Here is a 19924-nt window from a genome sequence, read left to right as displayed (position 1 = left end):
TTTCTTTCAAATACAATATTGGACTTGTCCATCATCTGGCTCGTGACTGAGTGCACGTGGGCAGTCAAGGATGACCATTACTGCTGGCACCACTAGCAGTGTGGGTGCAGGAGACGGAACAGAATGAAGAAGATAAATATCTGAGTGCGGTGGTGGAGTGAGCAAAGCCAGCAAGCGGCCTATGTGACACACCCACATTGCTGCCACCACCAAAAGAAGGAAGATTGCACTTCAAAACTGCAGGCTTTCTTTTGTGGTCAGGATAGCAGGGGGTGGGGATGAAGGAGAAAACTCCTTCTGCCCCTTGGTCTTCCTGCCCCCTGGTGGCAGGCAACCCAAGCAGGCACAATGAGTGAATCACTGGCCCAGGCAGGTGGGGCAGGTGGTGAAAGGGCAAAATCACTAACCAATTCCACGAGTTGTTACTGGAGGAGGAGGAGTGAGGTCCGCCAGACACAGTGATCCCCTCTCCTCACTCTTCCTCCATCTTGGTAAGTGGCTGTGACCCAAGAAGTCAGGAAAACAGAGCCCCATCCATGCTGACACTTAGAGGTTTAATTATGAAATCTTATATATTCTACTAGTGGTTTAAGCCCGTTAAAAAAACGGGCGCTAGAATATATGTGGAGGGGGCTGGCGCCCCACCCCCACCCCCTGCCAAAGCCTGCTTTAGCGGGTGGTCGGGGGGTGGAGGAGAGGCAAGCAGGGCTTTCTCCGCTTTAACGGAGAAGCCCTGCTTGCCCCCCCACCCCCCGCCCGCCTGCCAAAGCCTGCTTTAGCGGGTGGTCGGGGGGTGGAGGAGAGGCAAGCAGGGCTTCTCCGCTTTAACGGAGAAGCCCTGCTTGCCCGCCCCGCCCCGCCGCCCCGCCCGCCTGCCAAAGCCTGCTTTAGCGGGTGGTCGGGGGGGGGGGTGGTGGAGGAGAGGCAAGCAGGGCTTCTCCGCTTTAACGGAGAAGCCCTGCTTGCCCCCCCCGCCCGCCTGCCAAAGCCTGCTTTAGCGGGTGGTCGGGGTGGGTGGGTGGAGGAGAGGCAAGCAGGGCTTCTCCGCTTTAACGGAGAAGCCCTGCTTGCCCCCCCGCCCCGCCCGCCTGCCAAAGCCTGCTTTAGCGGGTGGTCGGGGGGTGGTGGAGGAGAGGCAAGCAGGGCTTCTCCGCTTTAACGGAGAAGCCCTGCTTGCCCGCCCCGCCCCCCCCCGCCCACCAAAGCCTGCTTTAGCGGGTGGTCGGGGGTGGGGTGGGGTGGAGGAGAGGCAAGCAGGGCTTCTCCGCTTTAACGGAGAAGCCCTGCTTGCCCCCCCGCCCCCCGCCCGCCTGCCAGAGCCTGCTTTAGCGGGTGGGGGGGTGGAGGAGAGGCAGCAGCGCCATGCAGGCCAACGGGGCAGGAGGGGGTCAGCAGCAACAGGCTCTCCTTGTAGCGGCGGGAGCAGCAGCGTGACCTCCCTCTTCGGCTTCCCCTCGTCCTCTGCAGCGCCGGCATTCCATTTAAACCGCCCCGCTTGAACTGCCGACGCTGCTCGTGGCCCGATGTCTCTCTGCTCCAATCCCTGTGTCCCTGGGGCACATGCTCAGTTGCGCAAACCCAGAGACACACGGACTGGACGCAGAGACACTTGCATTTTTTATATATAGATTAGCATACATGGAGTAAGATAATCCTTACTTAAATCTGAGATATCAATCTGAGATATTAAAATCACATTTTCCAACTCACCTGGGCTAAGAGTTACAGGTATGTTTCCGGAAATGGTGATGGGGACAACTGGTGTGGAAGCTGGCAGAAAAGAGAGCAAATAAAGAAGGATTCTGCAACACAATAGCTCTGACATTTATTTACTGAATTTATACCTTGTGCTTCCTCCCAAGTAACCCATTTAAGTGTAGTGAGATACTTACCTTTAACAAATTCTGGAGCAGGAGGTTGCCAGGCATTGTCAGCCCCACATTTACTACTGCTACTCCCCACCAGAGTGTGTGCAGGATCACATACAAACTTTACGCGACTGTTATACTGTATGTGTACACAGGCTGTACCACAGTCACTCTTCCATTTTTTATTTCAGTTCTAAACAAAGCCAAGGGACACGGGTGGTGCTGTGGTCTAAACCACTGAGCCTCTTGGGCTTGCCGATCATAAGGTTGGCAATTCGAATCCCCGCAACGGGGTTAGCCAACCTAACAGTTTACCCTCAGTCAGGGGCAGAGCAAGGGGGCAGGGGTACTGCCCTGGGGGGGTGACACTTGGGGCGGTGCCCCACCGCCGCGCGGCAACTTTTAAGGCTGCAGCGTGTGAATAGCAGCACAGCCTCTGTGCTGCTGTTCGCGCGCTGCAGCCTTAAAACTTGCTGTACCGTTGTACGGTCGGGAGGGTTGCCGGCTGCTCGCGCCTGCCATCTTGGGGGGACTGCGCATGTCCGCACATGCAGTCCACCTGGGATGCTGCGTGCGCGCCGTGACATCAGGGCACACACGCTAGGCAGCGGCACCCTGCCCCCAGGGGGGTGCCCCCGCGTTTTCTGCCCCGGGCGGCAAAGCGGCTCCCTACACCCCTGCCCTCAGCACTTCACACTTTGCTCTCTTATGACGTTTTGAAGGCAACAAGAAAAGGACACCCTTAACTTTTAGTGAAATTTGATGCCCTAAATTTACACGTATTGAAAGTAACTGGCCTCTCAGTCCATACACAGAAAGTGGCCTTCTTGCTCTTAGCACTACAAAACAACACAAGAGACGGCAACCCATCTGACAGATAATGCTAGCAGTGACATCCTACACCAGTGATGGCCAAACTTCGCCCTCCAGCTGTTTTGGGACTACTATTCCCATCATCTCTGACCACTTGGTCCTGTTAGCTAGGGATGATGGGAGTTGTAGTCCCAAAAGAGCTGGAAGACCAAGTTTTGCCATCACTGTCCTACACTGAGCAGTGGGAGGAGTTGGACTTCTCCCCATCCCTGATAAAGCCTTGCTTAGCCCTCAGACAACTTTTAAGGTGCCAGATTTTCCGTCTTTTGGGCAAGGCGAGGCACGACCTAAAGGCATTACCTCACACCCCGCCTCACCTCGAACTCTGGACAACGAGAGAAGCAGCAGCAGGAGCAGGAGCGGCGGCGGCGACAAAGAAGGCCCGCCAAAGTTGCAGGTGAGAGGGGCCATCGCAGCAGCACAAAAAGGAGAACCCTTTGGGGCAAGACAGAAAAAAACAGAAAGCCCAGCAGCTCCCTCCGCAACGGAAAAGCAAGGCGACGTGGTGGCGGGCACGGGAAACAACTCGAGGGGAAGGGAGCGGCGGCGCTTTTTTCAGCCAAGGGGCGTGAGCACCAGCGTGGTTTGAGCACAGGCGCTCCAGGAGGAGGACAAGGAGAGGAGTCGTCTCCGCCGTTATCGGTTCCCGGCCTTAACGCCCCAGTGCCGCGCGCATGCCGGTTGGAGGTGACGGCAAGGGCGCGAGCTCGGCATTGGCGGGTGGGAAACGTTTGGAGAAGAGCCGCGTGGTGCTGGGTCTGCTCTCTGCACCGCCCGGGGGAAGAGATCGCGGGATGTGCGCGTGGCAAGACCCCTTTTGGCCGCTTTGATGTGCAAAGTCGAGCAATACGTTTGGCTCCAGCTGAGCTGCCGAAAGGAGCCATTCAATCATCTTTGAGACTCTATTCTGAATTTGTGTAGGGTTACAAAAGGCCTTTTCTTCTCCCAAAGAGATCTTACAAGGCAGCGGGAGAGTTAGGATCAGAGATTTACTCATCCTAGATGGGTTACCTACCCAAGTTCCTTCTACAACACATGGAGAAACTGCTTTATTGATCACTGGACCACTAGCCTTGTCCACTCAATCTGCCAGAGCCTGTCTTCGCATGCAGGGCAAATCCCTAACCACCTGGTTTAGCCAGCTAGCTGAAGCCGTTTCCTGGTGTGTAGTTGTTATCCTATGCTGATAGCTTCTAGGAACCACAGGTGAAAGCTGAGTGCAGAGTGGAAACCAAAGGTAGACAAATACCCCAGAAGGTGCACAACATGCCCCTCACCACAGGCACACGGGTAGCTCTGACATTTCCAAGGATCCTGTCCACATCTCTGGGCTGTACAAATTGAAATGTATCAAGTTTCAGCGAGTCTGAACTCCATAAAGTAGTGATCCAACCATGACAATGGAGCTATAGAAAGTTCCTGCACTCTTAAGATCACCATCATCCAATCCTGCACAGAATACCAAGTCCAGAGTGTGTCCAGCTATTTGGGACAGACTCATGCTTCTGACAGAGGTGTCTCAGCGTGAATGTTAAAGTCCCCCAGCACAACCTCCAAGACCTCCTTGGCTAGCTGAGGGAGACTGTGAGCCCCAGGGTACAGCAACAGAACACCTATTTTGTCCCAGCCACCCATTTTCAGATACACACAATCAATCCCAGCAAACTGGGAGAAAGGGCACCTGGTCAGGATAGATGCAATCATGATAGACCATTGCAGCTCTGCCTCCCCAGCCCAATGATTTTACCTCCTGCTGTACAGATAATTACAGTGGCCAAAGCTGAGAGGTTATTCACCCGCCAGTTCACCCAAACAGGCCTCTGTAATACATGCCAGGCCAATATGCTCATCCCAGATCAAGTCCTCAATGGCTGTTTTGCCATTCACTGACCTGGCATTGGTCAGCAGCAACACTTGAGATACTAGGGCCCACCTGAGATACTGAGAACACACACTTCTCTTCAAGGGACCATCTCATGAGGCTTTGCATAAGTAAGAGTGCACAGAATGCCTGGCTAGGTGTTCTAAAGGAGAAGTTACTGGTAAGTACCTGCCCACAAACATCTACAGTGGTACCTTGGGTTAAGAACTTAATTTGTTCTAGAGGTCCGTTCTTAACCTGAAATTGTTCTTATCCTGAGGTACCACTTTAGCTAATGGGACCTCCCGCTGCTGTTGCTGCCGCCACCACACAATTTCTGTTCTCATCCTGAAGCAAAGATCTTAACCTGAGGTACTATTACTGGGTTAGCGGAGTCTGTAACCTGAAGCGTCTGTAACCCGAGGTACCACTGTATCTTCACTGCATCATGCATCTATGCATAGCCAGAAAGCGATTTGACTATGTATCATTAGCTATATCAACCCAAGCTGTATTGGATAATGAAAAGCTAGTGATAATACTTAGTGTGTTTTATTCAACATTTCAATTTATTTGCACACATTCTAAGATAAACAACTTTTCTTCTCTATACATATTTAATCAATTTAAACAAAGATGCACAATTAAATATTTTTCAAAACAGTGTATAACAAACAAAATATCTTCATGAATATAGCAAGCTTTAATTCAAGCTATCTGAAGCACTGCACTTTTTACTCTAATTGATTTTAATGGGAGAGTTATTTTACTTAACTTGTTCCCACTGAAATTAAGGTGTTGTAAAAGTGTTCCTGGATTTTTTGGTTAACCCCCCCCCCTCTATATATGGCACATATAATATTAGGCATATATTACTGTTTACACTTTTGAAAATCATGTAAGGAAATCAAGGCAGCTTTTAGAATTCTGCATGAGAAAGGCTTCATGAAGTCAAAAGTTCAGTAAATTTTAACAGCTACACTTGCCTCCTCTGTTTCATGAGACGAACAAGATTCTAGGAAACAAATGGTAAGCTTTCACATTTCCTACACAGAACCCATTACATCTTTCCATGGTTTGAAGGAAGAATAATGCACCTTGCCAGGGTAGATACACAATCAGTTCTGCTTGGCTGTGTATTTGATTAAGGCACTTAAAGAGACATTCTTCAAGGGAAGCTGGAACCCAGTTAGGTAAGAGCAAATGATGAGAGTTGTATTGGGGCCCAGTACTACTTCATGCTTCAAGTAGCTGAATAGCATGGATGGCCAGTTTTTAATGAAAATTACTTTGACTTTCCCCAGAGTCCTTCCTTCAATTCTCATTTCCAGTTATAAAAATTAGAAGTTAGGAATTAATGATCAACTGGAAGGGTGCTGGATTACAGATTTACTGAAGAAACCTTGTTCAATTGAGAACCTTTGGGTTCCAATCCAGATTTTGATACTGACTTGTCAAATTCAGCAGGACTAGAAGGAGCTTCAGGTTCTCTGTAAAAATAAAATAAAATATTTAAAATTAATACCTATGTTCCAAACATTACATCATTTTGTTTTGTTTTCCTGTCAGGGAGGAAAAAAGCAATACACAAATACATCTGCATTCCACTTCATGCTATTCAAATTTTAAAAGTAATGTAAGTAATTTTCACACTGAAGCAGTAGCCATGCTGTTGCTTCTTGGGCAGGAAAATCAATTCCAGAAGCTACAGAAGTAGAGCACTGATTGTTAGCCACTGCAGCATATTAGAAGTACAGCAAATAAAGTGAATTAGGATTACCGTATATAAGTAAAACAGATCTAAGAGTGGACGACTAACATACTAACTATAGAAAATAGTAACTGCCGGTAATAACAGATTCCTCTTAGATGAGCCTGCCCTTCTCTCTACTGGGGTTGTTATTGCCTCTGCATCAAACAGAACTCTTGCCTTTGACAAAACAATCAGCCTGCTTTGGTATCAAATCTGAATCCCACAGAAGACTTAAAAGACATGTAACCTACCTGAGACAGAAATTATTGCACTGGATATTCATAATGAGTAAATAATTTATGTTATTAATCTATGGAAACAGCTTAATTAGTACTCACAAACCTAGGGGAAGATATATGCATCATATCAAAACAGTAAAATCACGCATATAAAGCTACAACAAAAATGGAAAGCCCTGGATACAAAAGAAAAGAAAAGCCATGCAAGAGAAATGTGCAGAATATGTTATTGCTGCAAATTATTGGTTTAGAATGATTACAGCACTGGCCTAGATTCTTCTAGGGGAAAAATCAAAACAAAGCATTAGGATGGACAGCTAATGTAAATGGCGACAGACCATTTCTGTCACATCAGAACACCAAATGGGATAGCCATTCTAGAAAAATTACTGTGCTTTTATTCTGTGCTAGCAGATTAGTGCAACTGTTCCAACAAAAAATGTGCAAGCCCTTTCTGAACATTAAGCACATGTATGCGGAAAGTGTGAGCAAAGTAGAAGGTAAAGTGAAGTCAAGAAGCATATGGTAGCTCACTCAGCAACCAAGAAGGCTAAAGAGAATCAGGGAGAGCTTCTCTTGGGCTGACTCACCCAGTTTTCATGGAAGATCGGTATTTCCAAAATACAGCAATTAGAGAAAGCACGATTAAAAAAGCCAGAATGCATCCTTAAAGGGGGGGAAAGAGAAAGATATACCGTAGTACCAATTAATAAGACAAAGTAATTATTTTTCTGTTGAGGAAAAGCAATAGTATCAATAGAAGTCACAAGACAAGTTGTTACCTTGCAATGCTCTATTGACATTAAAGTCACTCAGGTGGATAAGTTCATGTGCTACTGGGTACTGTAAGTCTCTAGACACATACGTACCTCAAGCAGCAAGTCCACTGTACATCTACAGTCACCCTTTTTGGGGCAGATGTGCAGTTGTCCTCAGAGATTGATTGCAGCAACGAGTTCTTCCTGCCCCTAACAGATGTCAGTTCTGCAGACTGAGCGGCCCTAATGACAATCAAAGAGCAACTCTCCAACCCAAGCAGTGTGTGAAGCTGAAGCAGAGTCACCAGGTTGCCCAAAGCATGCGTGTGATATCCAGCATGCGTGTGATTTCACACGTATTGCATGTCATGCACATGCAGCGGAGGAGGCCAAGCACTGTGAAGGAGCTGGCCATTAGCCCTGCGATGTGTCTCTCACACACAGCCACCTCAACACTAGGCCCCTAGAGTTGGCATGCCTGAGCTCAAGACACCCTTACTCCTGGGGATTTTTTTAAAAGCCCCAGTCACACCCAGGTGCCAGAACATTAAAAGCCACAGCATGGGGGAAGTCTGTGCTGAATTAGTAAAGGAAACACACATTACCATGAAAGTACAATAGCGGCGACTGTAACCCAAGTAACTTACTCTGTAAGTGCTTACCAATAATAATTGCTGTGGTGTTGCCAGGTTCTAGAAAAGAAGTAAATAAAAAGTGTGAGCTAAAATTTGAAGCAATGTAATTGTGACAGATCATAGCATGCTCTCTCTCTTTCTATGCATGTATGCATTTGTGTGTGTCACACACTGAATAAAATATAGTACAACTAATAACTGGAGACAATTTACTCCAGTACACAATGGAAGACTGAATATAGAGGTATTTCATTGGAACCAATAAATGGTTTTCCCACTTTAAAAAAAAATCGCATACATTCTATTTTTTTCTTTAAATTACTTATTTAAGCCTCTTCCCTCCCAAACATCCCAAAGCAGTTTATAAAATAAAATTCAATACTAAAATGTTAAACATTTTAGTAAGTATTAAAATATAAATAAAATCAACAGCAAACAATAAACAATGTCAGAGATATACTGGTATATAGAATCTAAAATAGAATAATATCTAGTCAGGAAAGTCTAAGCATACAAACGTGTTTTTAAGTGTCTTATACCCATAAAACAAATACAAAATGTATCACAAATCTGTAGATAAAGTTAATATAGCAATACAGCTAAATCACCTCCCAAGGAAAAGCAAAGTGAATAGGCAAGCTTTAAGTAGCTGCCTAAATGACAAGACGGGTGTCTGAAGTTCAGTTGAAGTACAATCCAAAGGGCAGGTGCTGCCACACTAAAGTCCCTTGTCTTATTGTACATAAGATGAACCTCAAGAGAACTTGGCACTACTGATGGTGTCCAGGCAGCAGTATACAAGGTAAGGTGTTCTCTGGTTCCAAGTTGTTCAGGGCTGTACCTGCCCAGGGGCGTAGGAAGGGGGCAGGGGGGCGCAGTTGCTCTAGGTTTCATCATGGGGGGCGGGAATTATCAATGAACAATTACTCCCCTACTAGGGTGGTTCATAAAAAACTTTTTTTAAAAAATGCCTGCGCCAAAGGTCTTATCTTACTACAGTAGGGATTATATAGGTATACTAGTGGTTTCAGCCCGTTAAAATAACGGGCGCTAGAACATATTTGGTGATTTTTTTTAAAAAACTCACTTTTTAAAAATATTTCTTTTTTTGGGGGGGGGTTTAGAAAATCCACCAACCTGGTTTCCCAGTCCTGCCATGCACTGTCCCTTCCCTCTTTCTTCCTGGCACTCCAGTTCTCTCACAGCCTTCCTCTCTCTCTCTCTCTCTCTCTCTCTCCCCCCCCCTTATACAAACATATGTGGTGGTGGGGGAGAGTAGACAGGGGCACACAGAGTCTCTCCCAAAAGGAGAAAGAGCAAACAAACACACGTCTCTTCGCTTCTCTTTCCCAATACTTTAAGATGGGGGGGGGGAATTAAGGGCTCAAAAATCTAATTGTTAGGCAATGCGGAGCGCGGGGGGGGGAGGGAGGAAACGTGCAGACAGACTTCGTAGGGAGGGGGAGGGAGAAGCTGCAGAGAGACAGAAGAGGAGATAAAGTGACTTTAACAAAGATACGGAAGACATTAAGCCCGTTAAAGTGGTCAGGGGAGGGAGTAGACAGGGGCGCACAGAGTCTCTCCCAAAAGGAGAAAGAGCAAACAAACACGCGTCTCTTCGCTTCTCTTTCCCAATACTTTAAGATCGGGGGGGGGGGGGAATTAAGGGCTCAAAAATCTAATTGTTAGGCAAAGCGACATCGCGGAAGGGGACAGCTGAGCGGCGGCTGCAGCAGCTGTGGCAGCGCCTCGGCTTTCAGCAGCGACAGCAGCAGCGTGGCCTCCCTTCTCGGCGTCCCCTTGTCCTCTGGAGTGCCGATGTTCTGAATCAACCACCTGCTTCAACTGCCACCGCTGCTCCCGGCCCGATGTCTCTCCATCCAATCCCTGTGTCCCTGGGGCACATGCTCAGTAGCGAAAACCCAGAGACACAGGGACTGGACGCAGAGACACTTGCGTTTTATATATATAGAAGATATCAAATTTCATACATATCAGTTAATCTCTTGACCCTCCTCCACGAAAATAGCTGTTTACTTTCCTATGTCGTAAGGGCTGAAATTTCAATTCAGTGGAGCACTTACTGTTCCCAAGCCTAACCTTCTGGAAAGGCATCTAATTAGACTTTAATTTTATTTTGACATGTTTTTAGGAGGTAATTTAATTATTGTTTGATTTTATACCAATGTTATGTATCTGATGTTAGCCGCCCTGAGCCCGACTTTGGCCTGGGAGGGCGGGATATAAATAAAAGTTTATTATTATTATTACTTATTATTGTTCCTTTGTAAGAAAATATGAAATAAACTAAAACCATTTTTGCAGGCAAAATAAATAAATGGGGGGGGGGGGGTTGACAAGAATTTTTCCACACTGGGTACCACCTGACCTTTCTACGCCTCTGTACATGCCAATAACAAGACAGCAAAATAAGCCTTTGCAGCTTTCATTGCCATACACTCCAACAAGTGTCTGGTTAACTTCATATGGAGCCTTACATCTCTTGCACTCTAGTTGTCATGCAGCGTGCTTCACTGCTGCAAGTACTGCAGAAAACCAGGGAGCAAAGTGGGCTCAACCGTGCCAGAGAAGGCATACAGGGGCAATTATATCGAAAGCCCACTGTATCTCCCTATTCCAATGTGAGATTAAGGTCTCAGGAGGACTGTTGGCTGCCTACTACAAAATGCCCCAGAGGAATCCATCAGATTCCATTAAGTCTCAGAGGGGCAGATCAGATTAATGAGTCTTGCCTAATGCAGAGGAAGGGTAGTCACAAGATAGATAAATACATAAAAAGGACATTTTTATGTGGAAGGTCCCGGGTTCACTACTCAGCATCTCCAAGTAGCGCCCAGGATGTCCCATCTGAAAACTGTCTGGGTGGAAGGCAACTTCCCATTCTGAGCTCAAAACCATTTCCTATTTTTAAAAAGCTGCAACACTCATTAGAAGTGTTATACCGAAACTAAAAACAAGCTTATTAATTTGCTGTCACTACCACCTTTCAGCTGTACCTGGATCGTCTGCAGGAGTCAGTGGTTCGTTTGTAGGTCCTATACAAAAGAGGGGGGGGGTTGTTATTTTTATATTTATTTATTTATATCATGCCTTTTTCCCAGACAGGGAGTCAAGGCAGCTTACAGATAAAATAGTAACAGCTTTAAAAAGTCATGTAAAAACAATTAAACACTTCTCTCTCTCTCTCTCTCTGTGTGTGTGTGTGTGTGAGAGAGAGAGAGAGAGAGAGAGAGAGACCTATTAAAAATACAGATAATTACACTAACAAACATCACAGCACCAGCCCCACCAGTTCTTGAGAAGGGTCCATTTCCTCCACTCTGGTTCTATCCTTGGTCATTCTCCACTTATTGAAATGCATCAACTCGTAACAGTGAAAAGCAATTGTTTACTGTTTTCCGGGTTTACGGTGTCTTCTCCTCCTCCTCCATCATCTACTCCTCCTCCTCCATCTCCTCCTTCTCCATCTCCTCCTCCTCCACCACCTCCTCCAGTGGTTGAATGAACTGTGTAAAGAAATTTATATCAACTTTCAAGTGCTGACTGCTCTGCATTTATGCATTCTTTCAAAATTAGGAGTCGGAAAGGTCCCTATAGGGTGCCATATGGTCTCAGGACACTAGGTCCTCTGTGGTCTCAGTCTTTAGAATCAGCTTCAGGAAGTTAAAATAGTTTTAAAAAATAATAATCTGATGTTACTTATATTTAGAATTTTTAATAGGCCAACTTTTTTTTTCAACATCTGATTTTATCTGCATGTTCCCTCTAGTACTTTTTCTCTAGTACTTGACCATCATTGGGCTGGTAACAGAGAGCACGTGGGCAGTCAAGGATTACCATTACTAATGCTGCCACTGGTGCGGAAGATGGGACAGAACAAAAGAGAGAAATGTCTGAGCAGGCTGGTGGAGCAAAGCAAGCAAGTGGCCCAGGAAGAAGTCATTGCCGTGCCCACATTGCTGCCACCACCAAAAGCAGGAAGATTGCACTTCAAAACTGCAGGCTTTCTTTTGTGGGTCAAGATGGCAGGGGGTGGGGATGAAGGAGAAAACACCTTCTGCCCCTTGGTCTTCCTGCCCCCTGGTGGCAGGCGGCCCCAGCAGGAGCGAGTGAGTCACTGGCCCAGGGAGGTGGAGCAGGTGGTGAAAGGGCGAAATCACTAACCAGTATCATGGGTTAGGAGGAGGAGTGAGGTCCACCAGACACAGTGATCCCCTCTCCTCACTCCTCCCCCATCTTGGTAAGTGGCTGTGACCCAAGAAGTCAGGAAAACAGAGCCCCATCCATGCTGCCACCTATAGGTTTAATTATACAATCTTATATATTCTATTAGCATACATGGAGTCAGATAATCCTGACTTAAATCTGAGATATTAAAGTCACATTTTTATAACTCACTTGTGCTAGAAGTTGTTTTTTTGGTACTTCCATCTGGACGGATGGTGGCAACAGTGGTGGTGGTACCTGGCAGAAAAGAGAGGGGGCAAAGAAATAAGGATGTTCTGCTTTGAAGTGCAACACAATAACTCTGACATTTATTTATTTATTGAATTTATACCCTGTGATTCCTCCCAAGGAACCCATTTAAGAGTAGGAAGATACTTACCCTTAACACATGTTGGAACAGGAGGATGCCAGGCATTGTCAGCCCCACATGTACTACTGTCATTCCCCACCAGAGTGTATCCACGATTACATACAAACATTACACGGTTTCCATAGGTGTACGCAGGCTTAAACACAGTTGTAATTCTTCCATTTCTTATGTTAGGTTTCATGCATACGACCACTGAAAAGAACAGCATTTAGAAATATACTTGTTATTTAAACCATGGCTTGCTAAACCTTGCACAAGGACTTAACTACTGCCAATAAACTAGTCTGATGTTAGCATATAAAATTTAAATTGTGGATTTGCATTACAGGTGCACCCAGCACCCTTTTCTTAAACGTGGCTTGTTTGGCCATCCCACCTCAGACAGTCACCAAACTGCAAAGATAGGAAGAGCACCAGGAAAACAAAGCAAAGGTTTGCTTATGTGTCTGTGGAAAAATTCTAATTTTACTTGTGGCTTGTTATAGGCTAGTGTTCTATGCACACCAGACCAATGTTCTACCAAAGAAACAGCAGGGACTTTAAACTTGTAAATCTCCCAACTTTGGCAAAAAGGGAATATAATTAGCCATGGTTGCGATAGATTTTTTTTTCTTTAGTAACTTGTTATAATTACAGTGATACCTTGGTTCTCAAACACCTTGGTACTCAAACACCGAAAACCTGGAAGTGTTCCAGTTTTTGAACGTTTTTCAGAAGCCCTGCTCTAATCAGAAGCTGCATCTTGGTTTTTGAACATTTTGGAAGTCAAATGTACTTCCAGAACGGGTTAAGTTTGGCGCTTTTGTTTTTGCTATTTATTTTGTGTTTTTGTTTTTGAGGCTTTTTCGGTTAATTTGTTTGGAACCCAGTTCAACAACTGATTGTGTGGCTGCGGAAATGGATAAAAGCCCCCCATCCAAACAATGACTATCATCAATGCAGGTAAGAAAAAAAATAATTTTTATTTTTATCATCTACAATACTGTCTTATTTATTTTATAGTACACGACGTTGATTATTGCTTACATTTCATGAATCAATGGTCTCATTATGTATTAAAATTCATGTTAAATTGCTGTTTTAGGGGTTGTTTTTAAAAGTCTGGAACGGATTAATCCATTTTGCATTACAGTGGTGCCCCGCTAGACGAAAAACTCGCTAGATGAAAGGCATTCGCTAGTGGAAGGCTGCCCCGCAAGGCGAAAAAGTCTATGGGGCTGCCTCGCAAGACAAAAAAATTTTTTTTTTGGCGCGAAAACCTCTGCGCTCCATTGCCGCTTCGCTAGACGAAAAATTCGCTCTATGAAGACACTCGTAGAACGAATTATTTTCGTCTAGCGGGGCACCACTGTACTTTCTATGGGAAAGCGTGCCTTGGTTTTGGCGTGGACTTCCAGAATGGATTAAGTTTGAGAACCAAGGTACCACTGTATGTTTATTTTGTATTTATTCTCTATATAAAAGCTATGTATCAATTAATGGTTTGATTCCTGTATTCTTGATACTTTATGTGAACCTCTGAACTAAAAATTTCCTATATAGAGTATTTCTCTCTCAAAAATTGTTTGCATAGTTTATCAGCACAAATGTTTAGGATGTTTAGAATACAGGCTGCTCTTACCTTGAGTCTTCCAAAACACGGGAAGCTATAGGAATGGTAAGTTAAGGACATTTTAATGGTCTGGTTGTCAAGAAATATAGATGATAAGTGGGTAAAAATGATTCCTGAGGCTCCAGATTATGGGGGTACTCAAGATAATGAATGAAAGAAGATAATATAGAGGAGCAAGGCCTGTGACCTCTCTTTATGTATGAGTGTTCTTGGCTAATGATGTACGGTGTTTGAAAAATCTTGTAAAAGCTTTCATAGAATGTGCCTTCGAAGCAGTTCTCCTAACTGGTGGTTCTGGTTTAGAGAGGCTTCCCTATTGCAATGGTTCCTCTAATAAACTGGGTCCCTACCAGATGCTGAGCTTGTATAGCTCTCTTGGCTGCATTTTGCTTTAAGGTGTTATTTCTTCACCGAGGCATGAACCATTAAGAGGTGGTTTGGAAGTAAATTCTTAGCATACCTGTTTGGGATTTATTTTATTTTATTTTATTTTATTTTATTTTATTTTATTTTATTTTATTTTATGGATAAGTGAAATTGGAAGTGGACACCCAAAAACTGTTTCTATTTCCGGTGACTTCAAATAAATAATTAAGCCAATTAAAATAATCTCAATCCAACTAAATTTCTACAGGTTTATAAACTGCTTCAGAGAAGGCATTATCAAACTTCCTGCGCAGATAGCTCTTAGAATGCAGAAAGCCAAACAAATCTAAATCTACAAAGGATAACAATTACAGTGGTACCTCTGGTTGCGAACAGGATCCGTTCCGGAGGCCCGTTCGCAACATGAAAAGCCCGCAACCTGAAGCACCGTATCTGTGCAGGTGTGCGGCGCGATTTGGTGCATGTGTGCATGCGCGAAACATGATTTAACACTACTGCCCATGTGCGAGCGGCGAAACCCGGAAGTAACCCTTTCTGGTACTTCCGGGTCGCTGTGGGACGCAACATGAAAAAAGGCAGCATGAAGCAAATGTAACATGAAGTATGACTGTGCTACTCAATACTCCTCCATTTATTGCAGGAAACATTAAATTTATATTGTTTTTATTCTTCCTAGTACCCTGAGCAAAACAACCTAAAGGCAATGATTAAGTCCAAATGAAATTAATCAAATACATAGCTCACAACCAAATCTAGGTTTCTTTGTTCTCAATGGGACATAATAGTGATTATTTTAATTGGATCAGACCATAAGCTCCTCGGAAAATGACTCAGGTTAAAACAAGCAACTCATTGAGGGGCCAATGCTATTGCATATCCCACACTGAATCCCTTGCAATCCCACTGAAAACCTCACAGGCTGAACAGCAGCAGCACGGTGCTTAGTAGACTGCAAAGTTAGCTCATTCCAACAAGGATTTACTTTTTCCAGCCATTGTACACAAAGGACATTAACATAGTACAAGAAAGGTAACAAGCATTAGTTTCTATCACCTTTACATTCAGGTGCAGCTGGACGCCACTCTCCGTTTATACCATCTGCAGCCACTAAACATGTAATAGTAGGGCTTCCAATAAGTGAGTAGTAAGGATTACAAGTGTACGTCACTGATGAGCCATAGTTATATTCATCATCAGGTGTGCCACTGTGTCGACCATTGGCAATCTTAGGAGGGGGGAAACAGGGGATTCCTGGGGATCAAAAGCAACATTAACAGTTCAGTTAGGCCTACAATTGTAAAAGCATCTCTGTTAGCATTGTATTTGGACTAAATTATTTTCACGGAAAAGATGTTCCACTTTATGAAGTAATCTTCTGATAATTCAAGGCCTGAGCATCCATTTTAGCTGTCACCCAAACACTGAACTAAAGTGGACTGCTGTGTAGGTACTACAACCTCCTCAAAAGCAAACTAGATATTCTGTGAAGCAAGCTAGCCTTGAAGCCTTGTAGGGATTCCATTGTCCTCAGCTTCCTTACTATTAGCCTTTATTTTCCCTCATGCATGCCTATGGAGACAGGGCTGCCTTCACAACTGTGCACAGAGAAATAATAAAGGCTGACCCCAAAATTCAGGGTTATCAAACAGGATTTAATGACAATATACATAGTCCATATACAATTACAGATCACTGTCAAACATATTCAGACATGAAATAAAATCACAGGTATGTGAATATATGAAAGGTAGTGAATAAAACTGTATATACCATAGACAGAATGGGCAGACAAGGAAAGGTTACAAAAACAAGGACCCTATTATATTAACGGAAAGCAATGAGAGTATTTGAATGCCCTAAGTCACTCTGGGGATACGGGAGGCGCTGTGGGTTAAACCACAGAGCCTAGGGCTTGCTGATCAGAAGGTTGGCGGTTCAAATCTCCATGAAAGGGTGAGCTCCCATTGCTCGGTCCCTGCTCCTGCCAACCTAGCAGTTCAAAAGCATATCAAAGTGCAAGTAGATAAATAGGTACCACTCCAGCGGGAAGGTAAACAGTGTTTCCGTGCGCTGCTCTGGTTTGCCAAAAGTGGCTTAGTCATGCTGGCCACATGACCCGGAAGCTGTACTCCGGCTCCCTTGGCCAATAAAGCGAGATGAGCTCCGCAACCCCAGAGTCATCCGCGACTGGACCAAATGGTCAGGGGTTCCTTTACCTTTACCTAAGTCACTTTATCAGCCATATTTGCTTGTAGGTCAAATAAATTTGCTGAATTCCATAGTTTTTTTTAATTAATAAAAAGTATTTTTAAATGATGTAATAATGGATGAACCCCTGAAAACCACTGGGATGGGGGAGGGAACCTCCCCATGCAGAAAACCACTTGAAAGGTATATAAAGAGGCCCAGAAGAGGCTGCTTTAGATGAAAAGGCAAATGATGTTCCAAGAGGTTTCCAGTAATTCAGGGGGATCTGACCCAATTGCTCCCCAATCCACCCACAGGTGAAACTCTAATTCCAAAAAGTATGTAAGTCTCTACAAGTTATATAGGACAACCAATGGATGACTCAAATTCAGGCTCCTCACAGGTCATTGTTAAGTGTTAAGCACCCAGGCCAAAAGGTGAGCCCAAAAAAACATACCGGTAGGTACAAAATGTTGAGGCATTATGGAATCTACTGTAGCCAAATTAATTTTTAAATTCACTTCATATTACTGTATATTTTTATCCCACCTTTTCGCCAATGAGTTCAAAGTGGTATATATGATTCTCTACCCCCCCCTATGAAACACCGCAGAGATGACAACCTTCTGGTGCTCCCCTTTCACCAGTGGCTCAGTGAGCCCAATGTGGGATTAGTGCAATGCACATGTTCTACTGTATTTGCACTGCTTCACTCCCTTAGATTCTCTTGTCTGAATAAGGACAATGAAGCAAAGATGCTTCCACTAAAACTTAAATGCTACATTAAATGGGAGAAATCCTTTCTGTTCCAAGAAACACTGAAAAGTGGCTTAATGAACAGGTTCTGTAGGGTTCCTGATTAAACATATATCCATCTGTAGGGAATGGCAATAGTTTGAATGACTTCAGCAATTCCTTATGCACCAGACTTCTCCTCGATTTAATACCTATTTCATCAGTTCTCATTTATGTGTGATTTTGCAAACAAATGGGTCAGTTAGTTGGCAACAACCATGATGGTGTGTATATGGTACATGATCAGAAAATATCTTGAACTCTGTATATTGGTTACACTTTTGCAATAAACAAAGTAACACAGTAACACATTGAGCTCACACTTAATAAATTCAAATTAGCTCATCTTACGTTGGCAAAGTGGAAGATCTCTATTCCAATTAACACTGTTGCCTATAAGCAAACATCGAAGAGTATTTTCGCCTATCATTCTGTACCTAAAGAGAAAGACAAATCTTGTATTTTAATGCATGGGACATAAAGTGTGCAGATAGAGCATATTTTTTATCCAGTACACTTGCTTTATTTAGAGAATGTGTGTGTGTGTGTGTGTGTGTGTGTGTATATATATATATATATTTATATATCTATCCCATTCTACAGTCATCACTGTGCTAGTTGACAGAAACAGAAAAAAACCAACCACCACCAGTTCAAAGCAGTTAGAAATAACACAGCAGCAAGAATATAATAACAGGATTGAAGCCAGTTCAAACAACAATGAATGAGACCTGGGAAAGCGGTCTTCACTTGCTGCTAAAACAATGTGACAATGAGGCCAGGGGAAACTTCCTGGGGAAAGGATTCTATAGGTGGAGCAGTGCAACTGAAAATGCCCTTTCTCTGAGTGCTGTCAGTCTAAGTTGAGACAAGCTAGCCATTTAATTTAATTCCAGATACAGGAATTATCTCTTTGTTAATGAGTGCCCAGAAAAAGTCATACCAACATAAAAACTCCAGTAGCTTGGACATCGTGCCTTTGTAAGCAGCAACCCAGGCTTTCAAATTTCATAGTGGACTTCCTCAATTAAAGGTGAAGTACTTGAAATACAATTCAAGTATCTAATCTAGGATTGACATTCCCCACTTCCGGCGCGAGCGCCATAGCTGGTGGTTGGGAGCTGTCTCGGCTCCGAGACAGCTCCGGTTCCCCCGGGGGCTAGGAGCCCCGTAAACGCACTGCGGGCTCCGAAAAATCACGGGAAGAGCGTCCCGTGGCCAGGGTCTTCCAGCTGGCTCATTTGTTCCGTCCAGTTCTCGCGCTTCCCTTGTAAAAGGGAGGCTCGAGTGAACTGGCTCCGGCGCGGAGCTGTGGAAGCCGTCCCCAACCGGGGGAAACCAAGCGGCAGCCGGCCGCCAGCTATGAGCGCTCCGTTCTTCTTTAATTCGGCTGGAAAAGAAGAAACCTGTAAATAATGACTATAATTTGGATCTAATTTGGACTAAACTACTGTAATTGGCTTATGGAGAGAGATGTAAAAAGAGGAAGTCCGTCTCTCTCCTTTGCAGTAAGATCAAAGTGACACCGGATTTGGCTGTTGCTATTTTGGACTGCTTTGAAGTTTCACGTTGATTCTGATTCTGACTGCTTAAGAAAACCCTCTTTTTTTGGGGGGGGGGGGGCGACACTGAGAAATTTGAGTTATTTCTTCCGATTGATAGAGGATTACAGTGTAAGAAAGTCTACCCTCTGAGGAAGGGGGAAAATGGCGGCTGAAACGTGAGTACTGAGGATGGAAAAGTACTGAGACTTTGTTATTTTCTGCCCACTCCTGTCAATTTATATCTGGTTCCCACGGTCCTTCCAGACCCAGCAATGGTATCAGGGGAGGAAAGAATTTTACAGCACTTAGAAACTTTGCAACAGAATGTCATTGAAACATTTTCTGGGATTTGAAGTGCTTTTAAAAACTTTGCTGAGGAACTTAAAGCAACAACTAGAGACCTTAAAGATTCATTTGCAACTAGAGAGGATTATTTTCCAGAGCTTTCATGTGAAGTAGAGAAGACACAAGCTCCAAAAGAAGAAAAGTCTCATGGATGTGAGAGGTCTGAGACTGGTGACATTGACTTTACAACGGCTTTCTGGGGTGGGAGCCCCAGAACTATCAACTCTGGGATCTGAAATTTGATCTGAAGAATGAACTAGAGACATTTGGTGACAATGTACAAGCTGTTTGGAAGAGTTCAGCAAAGATACTTGATAGCAATGTTTTGGCTTCTAGGTATCAAGGAAAAAGTGACATTCTGAAATGTTACATTATGAAAGAAGAAATTGGTGTGGGGGAAGGAAGATTCGGACTGGGAAAATGTTGGGGGGAAGACTGTTGGGAGATTG

At 44.3% G+C, this 19924-nt stretch overlaps 1 protein-coding gene and 1 long non-coding RNA gene across 2 annotated transcripts in view; both read right to left on the bottom strand.

Annotated features, from left to right (window-relative positions):
• LOC117049229 overlaps positions 1 to 19924 on the bottom strand; it is a 60942-nt gene that overhangs the window by 33489 nt on the left and 7529 nt on the right. Inside the window, exons 4-11 of the mRNA XM_033153969.1 lie at positions 17938 to 18041; positions 15658 to 15855; positions 12615 to 12797; positions 12407 to 12472; positions 7185 to 7260; positions 5996 to 6092; positions 3042 to 3176; positions 1727 to 2040 (exon numbers count right to left, since the gene is read on the bottom strand). Of these exons, the coding sequence (XP_033009860.1) occupies positions 1727 to 2040; positions 3042 to 3176; positions 5996 to 6092; positions 7185 to 7260; positions 12407 to 12472; positions 12615 to 12797; positions 15658 to 15855; positions 17938 to 18041 (1173 nt within the window). The remainder of the gene's footprint in view (positions 1 to 1726; positions 2041 to 3041; positions 3177 to 5995; positions 6093 to 7184; positions 7261 to 12406; positions 12473 to 12614; positions 12798 to 15657; positions 15856 to 17937; positions 18042 to 19924) is intronic.
• Positions 6948 to 11043, bottom strand: LOC117048717. Its single transcript, XR_004426870.1, has 3 exons — positions 11005 to 11043; positions 8015 to 8044; positions 6948 to 7260 (listed from the first exon to the last, which is right to left on the bottom strand). It is a non-coding gene; the product is annotated as an uncharacterized LOC117048717 (long non-coding RNA).

Source organism: Lacerta agilis, chromosome 6 (assembly GCF_009819535.1).
Source record: "Lacerta agilis isolate rLacAgi1 chromosome 6, rLacAgi1.pri, whole genome shotgun sequence".
Lineage (NCBI taxonomy): Eukaryota > Metazoa > Chordata > Lepidosauria > Squamata > Lacertidae > Lacerta > Lacerta agilis.
This window is presented reverse-complemented; position numbering and strand designations above follow the sequence as displayed.